This window comes from Alligator sinensis, unplaced genomic scaffold, assembly GCF_000455745.1.
Source record: "Alligator sinensis unplaced genomic scaffold, ASM45574v1 scaffold908_1, whole genome shotgun sequence".
Lineage (NCBI taxonomy): Eukaryota > Metazoa > Chordata > Crocodylia > Alligatoridae > Alligator > Alligator sinensis.
This window is the reverse complement of record NW_005842775.1, coordinates 452,063-462,082: the sequence shown is the minus strand read 5'-3', so window position 1 is coordinate 462,082 and position 10,020 is coordinate 452,063. Positions and strand designations below refer to the sequence as shown.

At 36.4% G+C, this 10,020-nt stretch overlaps 1 protein-coding gene across 16 annotated transcripts in view; it reads left to right on the top strand.

Moving 5' to 3' along the window:
* CADPS2 (calcium dependent secretion activator 2) overlaps nucleotides 1–9,428 on the top strand; it is a 275,391-nt gene extending 265,963 nt beyond the window's left edge. For all 16 annotated transcript variants that reach the window (XM_025216937.1, XM_025216935.1, XM_025216931.1 and 13 more), the window contains 2 exons: nucleotides 3,639–3,743; nucleotides 8,496–9,428. In XM_025216937.1, coding sequence (XP_025072722.1) covers nucleotides 3,639–3,743; nucleotides 8,496–8,666 — 276 coding nt within the window. In that variant the 3' untranslated portion in view covers nucleotides 8,667–9,428. The remainder of the gene's footprint in view (nucleotides 1–3,638; nucleotides 3,744–8,495) is intronic.
* Nucleotides 9,429–10,020: the final 592 nt, after the last annotated feature.

The following is a 10,020-nucleotide window of genomic DNA, read 5'->3' as shown; positions in this document are numbered from 1 at the left end:
TCTTTCATTGTCAATACCACCTTCTGAGCCCTTCAGCTTGTTGCTTGCTCTAAAGATCTTCTTAGATTGGGTTTGAAAACTTCACCTTAAACACTAGATTAGACTGATGTTCTGTTTTCCGTGCTCCTGTTGATTTGTTGAACCTTCCCAGGGCTGGAAAGCAAGTAGCAGCTTGATGGGGAGACGGGCTGCTAATATGATTTACCAGTCTACAGTCATGCACAATAAGTGTGAATAAATACAGGGGTCTCACAGAGTCAACCCTAGCCTTTCCTTTTTTCTTATTTTTACTTTAAAAGAGATATCTCAGGAAAATGAAGTGAGTAATGCATGCCCTTACAGGAACTGGATGAACTTTGAATAAGGGTGGGGGAAACATTTTTGTTAAAGTGGTTGGCTGCTGTCATGTACTGATAAGAAAAAAAATATATAATATACACTTGCTGCTTTATTCCTTTGAAGACCACTGCAAAGAATAAGCCACTAATGCCATATCACTGACATCTGAAAGAGTTATAATACACTTCTAGTGCCATTGCTAGAAGAGAAAAAGTGATTTTAACCAGTTAAAAGGGAAATGATTTGCGGTTTATTATTATGTATTTATTTTTATTTAGATTCTTGAAAGTTAAGGGCCATTATCTAATTGTTCAGGCTTGTAAATTAATTTGCAACAGATCTTCCAAACGTTATGTTAGGTGTGCCCTATGCCTGTGAATTGTATTAATGACGATCAAAATGCAAGGCCTTACATTCCAACTCCCCAGGAGACATTTGTAGCACCATTCATTTTAGGATCCATTCAAAAAACAAAAATGGGAAAACATCTTTTTTTAACACCTTATATTATCTAAATGACATTCCAAGTGTTTATCCTGCATCAATCTATGCTAAGCATTCAAAGTCTGTGCAAAAGAGGCCAAAAGGAAAAATATTCTGTCTGCTCATGTTGGTGGTAGAACCTAAAATTATCCCTCCTGTGATTCTGGTTAAAAATACATTTCTTCAACATATCAATTGATCATTTGCTGTATAATGGTTCTCTTAATATTTACTCAGATAATACAGAATAGCATTATAGTATTACTTTACAACTACTTTATTGTAAACATTTGTCGCAGGATTAACATTAAAATTAGGCTACCAAAAACTCCAACTTTCAACATTTTAACATTTTTGTTAGTTCTAAAAGTATTTTTATCTGTCTCCCATTTACACAATGCATAAAATGGAGAAAGCAAATTTTCAGTTGCTTACCAAATTTTATCTCTACAGCATTAGTGTTACACAGATTTAGGTGAACTAATGCTAAAGAGTGACTGCAGTTGCTTGGCTGTATTCTCATTGTCTTTATTTTTGGTGAGTTTGGATTCAGTGGTAGTTTTCCTTAACCTACTTCCTTTTATTAGTGGGGGGAAAACACATTTTTTGAGAAAATGGGGCATGCTTTAATCTTACCTTTGCCTCTGCAGCTGGGTTAATTTCAGTTGTATTACACAGGGATAACCTACCATAGAATTTGTCAAAGTATCTGTAGTTTGCTCATTTGTGCCATTTACACCCCTTCTGCTGCTTACCAATTATTTGATATATAACCTCCTTCAAGAAATAAACTGTTGCCATGCCATTGGATATTTCTTATGTAAGATCATCAGTTTCATTAAAATTAATTGATATAATCATGTTCTATATCTCCCCCCTATTAATTACACCAATTAATAGGATGTGTAAAGCCTGAGTGATAAGAGAATAGATTAGGCTTATTTTGTTGTGAGTAACAATAGATGGTTGAGAGAAAACGCCTGGACATAAGAGATTTCACGTTTATCATGTCAACAGTGTCCAGCAAGTGAATGTGGTGAAATGCCTTTTGTTATATATACATGGAAACCTCTGTGTATGGTTTACAGCCCCCACTTGAACAAAACTCATTATGCATTATCAAAAAGTAAACCAATTTGAATGCAAAGCTTAAAACAAAGGTGTGTATAATAAATAAAATATAAGACATCCTATTAAGAATGTATTTCAATGAGCCAGAAAAACATTTCAGGGATAACAAATCCATCTCACATATTAAATGAATTAAGTTACTTAATTTTTGTGGAATTTGTATAACCACATGCATTTTATGCAGTGTTTTTCAGTTCAATAAAGTAATAAATTAATAGGAATAAGTTTGATCCAATATAAGACTAATTTACTTTCTGTGATTTGTAATTAAAACACATTTATACCTATTAAACAAAATTATGTTAGAAGAACTTTTACAAATACAAGTCAATATTATATTAATATGTTAGTTTTCATTATTACAAACATTTTGTAAAGCTAAATTGCTTGTCACTGCTGAGATAAAATGTATTCTGTTTGCTATAAAGAAACAGTATTTTTATATATATATATTCAAAGATTATAACAGGAAGTTTGCATCTTGATATATTGAGTACTAATTACTTTCCCATTAGTTAAATTATATCCAGAAACAAATTCCACATTGTCTTAAACTTTCCAATATATTTTATTGCTGCTCACTATATTCAGAAAGTGCTAAAACTGCATATCCTTTGAATGTATATAACATATGTACCCTGTACAATAGGTTACATTTTCAGATACGCAAATATATAGCTCTATAGGTAGTAGAGAGAGAGGTGATTGCATTAGGAAAGGATTTAAACCTTGTCCCTGTGGGGAAAGACTGACTGTAAATAGGCTATAAACAGGACTGAGACCTGAGCTCTCTCAAACTATAATCTCTTACTCCTAAAATGAAACAAATCCCTTTATTTTCATAGCTGAAATAATGGCATCTCTTTGATAGATTATATAAGAAGAAAAGTACTACAATAGCATTGTCTAAGAGGTTAATAAATCTTAGTCTATGTAATGAGAAGGTACCAGGTGGCCAGTAGCAAATTTGATCCAAACATTATTTTCATGATGAAATGAACACCAACTTCAGGAAGACTGTTTTTTCTGTATTTATGCATAAAGCTTTGAGTGACAATGTGCCTAGCACATAAAAAGAAAACAAGAAAAAAGAAATAATATTATTGCTAATCAGCATAAATTAAAATCCAAAAATATTTACTCCACTTATTTCCTTTCTCTAATCTTTCCTTAAAACTAAAACTCCTCTCAAGTCTGGGTGTTTACCTAAGGGGTGAATACAGAGAAGTAAGGACTTCAGGATTTTTAAATCATTGTTAGATGCCCTTATTTGGCATTTGATGCCATTCTCCTGCCCAGTATGAAAATGTGAAGAACTGAAAAAATATTTCTCTAAAGATAATCTAACTGCTTTTTTCACTGCTGTTTCAGCAGTTAATTCTTTCGTGTACCTGTACATTTAATGCCTATTATTGATAATAGAACAGCATGCAAAACACTATTTCACATGAAAATGTTACAACTTAAAGACAAAACAGTGGTGGCTAATTCATGTAGAGAACAGTCTAGGTCAAGTTAGTTGATTTTTCTAGCAACGCATGCAATTCTCTTAACAGGAAATGATATCATCCTTGACTTCATGTGCTGATCTGTGATTATTTTAAAGTGTCTTATTACTTCTCATTACCAAATACCTTAAATGAATACTACAGGATTTGTTTGGGGTTTTTTTCTTTCCCTTCCAGCAATGGTACAGCAGCTCCATGAAAGTCATATGCGTATGGTTGGCTGACAGATTAGACCTTCAACTTCACATCTACCAACTGAAGACTCTCATCAAGATAGTGAAGGTAAATAATGTGCATCTAGATTAAGATTGTATAGCAAAGAGAAAAGTGAGGACTGATTAGAAGACAAGAAATTGCTATTGATAAACATGGATCACTGTAAATTCAGATATGTTCCATAAAAAAAAAATGCTAATTTATCCCATGGATTCGTTCACTTTTGTTTTCCATATGAGGCAAATTAAGTGTATTTAAAATTATTACTTAATTATCCTTGAATTAGTAGGTATTATCCATGCTGTCCCTAATGATAAATACCAGTGAACAAAAATCTTGATGACACTCTATATTCACTATGACAAGCAGATTAGAGCAATTTGGATATCGCCTTTTTACAAATTTATAGTAGTTGGGGTTTTTTAATCTGCTGTTTTTACCTTGACATACTTTCTTGTCTCCCAAAAATGGATTATAACTTTTTTCAATTACATTTTTTTATAATCTGTTATGCTTTATTAGGTTCAAACTAGGGAATAGGGTGATGAGAGAACTTTTTATTTCCTAAGTTTTCATAGGCCAGAAATTAATATCAAGGGAATTAAGAGCATAGGAATTGCCGTCATAAATTTAACCACTGATCTCTCCAATCCAATGTTCTGAATATAAGAGTCATCAAATGCTTCAGAAAAAGCTCCCTGTCCTAAGGGAGTTTCTTCATAGCCCCATTAGTTGGAGGCTAGCCATGAAATCAGTGATTCATATCCCTTTCTAAAGTTGTGGGTTTTATATGTTTGGTCTTTTTTTTACTCCTCAATTGTTGTAACTGAGTACACCTCGCTATCCATAGAAATATCCAATAAGAAGCTTCTAGCTTCAGAGGTAGCTTTGATTTCTCCTAATTGTCTTGTCACACATTGTAGTCATGGCTGCAAAATCAAGATAAATTCAACTCATGGACACGGGGATTATATATAACATTTCCAACATAAACCAGTAAAATATCCAATATGGCAGAGATTACCATGATCAGGTCAACACCAGCTCAGTTCAAGTTTAGTTTTGCCATCTTAAAACACCATTGGTTTCAGTAGGAAAAGAATTAGGCACCTGGTTTCAGGTCAGGCCACTGATGGTGGTGGCAAGCTAAGACCCTCTGCCAGTGTTGGCTTCTGCAAAGCATTCCACAAGGAAAAACAACAGTTGAGATGGCACTAACCCACACTGTTCTGGAGTAAAGGCTCTATAAGTCCCAAAAAATGCATACAGTAATTTTTAAGTGTGGGTGAGCCAAATTTAAGTATGGACTTCTGGAAAACTTGAGCCCAGGTTAGTATTATCCAGAAGATCCCAAAATGCCATTTACAGTGACCAGTGTATTGTGCTGGGGGGATTAACTGCAGCCACAGCACTGCTGTCTACATTAACACTGCAGACTGACACGATGGTTAACTCAATCAGTTGAAGAACAGTCCCGTCAGCAATGAGATCACCTATTGGTAGGACTGGTAGCAACTTTATGGCTGAATACATGGTGTGTTACAAACAGGAGAGGGATGCTCCAAAGGTGGTTTCAATGCCTACAGTTTTTAGCAATACAAAAGGCCCTGAAGTACTCAGTCCCATGTGTGTTACTTTACATCTATATGTACACACTTAATTGGTTTTACTTACAAGAACCGCATTACACTTTTACTCCACTGAATCTTGAATTTATTTCTAGATGAAATTCAAAGTTTTAAAGTTGTAAAACATAAAGAAATTTATTTAATCTGTGCATTTAGAAGACTGTAGTTCACCCCAGTAGTTGAAATAAATGGGATACTCAAGCTGATGCATGTGTTTGAGGGCTGAGAAGAGAGCATTTTCAGTGACAGCCTTCTGCTGTGGAACCTACTCCTCTATTTGATCTGACAGATAAGTTATGAGGGCTTTCAGGGCAAGCTGCAGAACTCATTAGTCTATGGGATTTGGGTAAGATACCTCCATCTTCTGGTTGTTTTAGTTACCCTTGAATTAATGGTTGTTCATTGTTGATTTCATTGAATTTAAATGTAAATGCTACAGGTTATTCAATACATGAATGTAAAACATTAAATATGGGAAACTGATAGTGTTAGTATGTGAATTTTATAGTATTAGGAGAGTGAAAACCCTGATGGCTGTGTTTTGGGTAGGCTGGGGGCAGCAGAATCAGTGAAATAGGTGAAAGATTAACCAAAGGGAGGCTAAAGAGTCCACATGGAAAATTAATAGGTGATAGTTAAAGCAGTTAGAAATATTATGGGAGGTATTGCTATGTGAATCCAGCCAAGGGGAGGGAGAGGGAGGAGAGTTGGACACTGCTCCTCCAAACCAGCGGATGGGATGCTTGTTAAACTGACTTTAAAAAAGGAGGAGGAGATGTGCTCTCTTCATTCTCTCTCTCATCCTCTGCTAAGAGGGTGTTGCCTGGTGTGCTGGCAGTAAATAAGGAGAGGAAGGAATTAATTTTGAAGTGTTCTGGGAAAAATAAATGAGAGTTTAATGGACTAGAGGGGAAGGGAAAAATAATGAGAAGGTTCAGAGACAGCAGCAGGGTTGTGTTTTGGGACACGGAAAAGGATACTAGCATTATCAAAGGTGACAAAAGTGAAGCTGATGTGTTTGGTAAGAGCTCACATTGGCCACATCCAGATGAGCGTGGACATGTAGTAGTATGTGGCACCACAGACCTGTCTGCGGCTCCACACACCACACGTGCAGGCATTCCCCACACTGCTACTTTGCAGTGGAAGTGCTGGGGGGTTGACCTCAGGAGATCCACACCCAAAAAAGCAGGATGGTGCACTTGCGGCTACTACTTGACCTTGGGAAAACAAACATCTGCTCTTGTCTGGACACATCCATTAAGTCTAAGTGAGATGTTGTGGGGTGGAATAAAGGCATCCATGAATCTCTGAATGATAAGTAAAGACACCAGACTGAAGACAGATGAGAGATTGAGAAGGAAATTAGGGAAAGTTAAGGGATGAAATTTGCAAATGGAGGTTATCATCCAGCAAGAGATTCTACAAGGAAAAGAGCCAAGATTGAGTCCTAAGATACTCTCTAAAGAAAGAAAGAGGGCAAAGCATGAGAAAATGCTGTAGGCTCAGCTGGTGAAGAAAAGGAAATAGGATATATGATGTTATACCTAAAATTGAACAGGCAAGGCACTAACAAAAGCTTGTGAGCAAAGGAAACAATTCATTGAATGGCTTGTGTCTTTAGTCAAATTCCAAAACTCAAACAGTGCAACAAGTATACTTACATTAACAGGATTTAAGGAATAACCACATTTAGTGGCAGAATTAAGTTCTCCCCTTTGACAGATCATCAAAAAGTATTGAGAGGAAGTGATATACCATCTTGGAAGTACTGAGCAGGGATTTGTTTGTTTAAAAAAAAGCATGTCATTTCCTATAGTTATGGACGGAAGGCGAAGTAGGCCTTAGTGAGGGGCTGATCACATGCTTTTGGAGTAATGTTGAAGAGGAAGGAGGGATCTATTGGGATTTTTCTTGCTGCCTACCTTAGTATATCTTCCCTGAAAAATGCAACTCCTCTCACTCTTCTCGCTCAAAGCAAAAACTCAAATATGTCATGGTAAACCTATCCATCAGAGAAACAAAACTTTGACAAGTGAATAAAAGGAAGGGCTTAGAGATGATTAGAACTTCAGTGAATATTCACTCTTTTTTTAATATTCACTATAGAAATTGTTACATCACAGGATATAGACACATTTTAAAATTTGTTTCCTAATTTGTTTTTTGACACCTAGTTTATAACCCAGAGATAAACGAAAAGGAAATTATATTATGAGGAAAGAAATCTAGATGTTAAGATTTTCTGCTAGACTGTAAACTAGTTTTACAGTTGGCTATACAAGTGTAGATTTCCCAGCTTCAAAATGTGTATACTTAAGACTGATTTACGAAAGTATGTGAACTGATTTAGATATTCAAAAAGCTCTTTGTCAGGTTTTCACAGAATAAATGAGACAACTGTAGAATTACTGAGAAATGTGCACTAAGTGGGTTACAGAAATTTAATACAATATACAGCCCTTTAAAAAGGGGGTTTTCAAGCTGTGGTGTGGACCTTTGGCATATAACAATTCAGCATTGTGTACATAATTTTTTTTCCTGTTTTGTAAAATTGTCCGTGTCTAAACTACATCTGTGACCAAAGTATAGTAGCACTTTCACTGTCACTACCACTAATGAAAGTTACACTATGTTTAATCCAGAGTGTAGGAAAACTTGAGAGCTAAGTTTTTTGGAGATTGGCAAATTTGGAGAGAAGTTGTCCCAGGAAATAGGATTCCTTTTTAAAGTGGTGCACAAGAGAAAACTGCCTTGAAGGAATAATTGTAACACATCTTACAAACTTCGATAAAGTGTTTAACACCTCAAATGAGTTGGCCTTTTGTCACTTGGTATGTTTCCGTACTTGACTGGTATAACAGTTTTTTTCTCCTTAGGCAAAAGTTCACAGGTAATCAGAAGTTGTGGATATATGGGCACATAACATTGTCATTGGGTGCTACATTTTCAAATGTGATAACTGACTTTCAGCCCTTCCTTTTGGTAGGGCTCAACAGAAGACATTTTTAAATGTCCAGAAATTGCTGAGCATTCACCAAAAGATGTACACACCAAAATAATCACATTGTTTTTAATGCTGGGCCTGCCGTACAACATTTTATAGCGCATGATTATCAGGCACTTTATGCATATGCCAAGACTTCGGGAAAGTCCAATGATACATTTAGACTCTCTCTCCTCACTACAGAAAACCTACCGAGACTTCAGGTTGCAGGGTGTGTTGGAAGGAACATTGAACAGTAAAACCTATGATACTGTTCACAGCCGTCTTACAGTAGAGGAGGCTACAGTCTCAGTCACTGATGCAGGAGGACTTCAAGGTATCACCATGAAAGACAGTGATGAAGAAGAAGGGTAATAGTGAGCTATTTCACCTAGAGGTTAATGCTAGGTGTTTGTTTTGTAACTTGTCCTGTTATTTGCATTTATAGTTTTGCCTTATAACACAATTGCAGACGTGTAATTCATTCCTTTTTTTAAAAAATTGAGAGCAAAGTTATTTAGAGAAAAGAGCCAAGGACTTTCTGAGAACAACGGTTTTAGCATAATTTAGTGTGTAGTTTTGCTTAGATCTGTGAGAATACTGGCATGGAATTTGAGTTGCACTTGTGGTCAAGTTTGTTTCCTTTGTTAGTTACCATCTGTTCTCGTAACTCAATCAAATAGTGATGTCCTGTGCAGAAAACAAGATGTGTGCCTCCCATAAAACACAATCATTATACAGGAAGTCATTCTTGGAATAATTCAGTGCCCTTGATAAAATTTAGTGTGTTTTCAGGATTATACTTTACATGTATTTTTTCCTGCTTTGTACTTATAAGTTTTAATGCACACTGCACAATAATGAAAAAATTATCTTGGTTCTTAGTGTTTTAAGTTTGATATATACATAGGAAGACTTCAAGGACACTAAACTACTTAGGAGTACTTTGTCTTCTGTCCCCCCATGTTTGTTTTGCAAGTTTAAGGATATCTCATCATGTTGGATTTCAGTAAGCTTGCCATCAATGTTTCTATTTCTATGTGACAATTTGCAGGCAATAAGAACACAATTTGTCGTGACCCCTTCTGTATCTATCCAACTTTGTATAGAATTCTAAAATAAAAAATGTTTTCAGTATTTCAAAGCATTTGAACCCTTGTATTGTTTCCTTTTTTAAAACATTATTTCCAAAACCGGGTTTTTTTCCATAACCCACTTCAACTGGAGAACTACCTGAATAACCAAGGCCATGGGCATGACTGTAATCCTTTCTTTTGATGCGAGTCTGAAGAAGTCAGAAAAGGTTCTCAAAACAGCTGTTTCTATGAAAAAATGTCACTAGGTTGGGTGCTTCTTTTTTGTTTGACGGGGTGGGTTGTTTTCGTGAGGCAGGGGTACAAATTGTTCCCTTCATAGGGATAAAATCCGGAGGAATCCAGAGGAAAGCTGAAAGAGCAACGTCCAAAGAAGGGGTGAGAGAGGTTACTAAAGTTCTCCTTGACCCTAAATGCCTGCGCTTAATTCACCAGAGTGAAGTGTTGTACTCTTGGAATAATTCAGAGCCTTACGTGAAGCCTCCTGGCTCGGGAAACCTCGGGGGGCGGTGAAAGCACAAAGCGCCGCCGCCTCCTGAAGCGCAGAGCTGCCGAGAGCCGGTGCTCGCCGAAGCGCGGCGCGGGGACCGGCGGCGGCCGCTGCTGCTGGGGAAACAAAGTGCCCCGTGCACTTC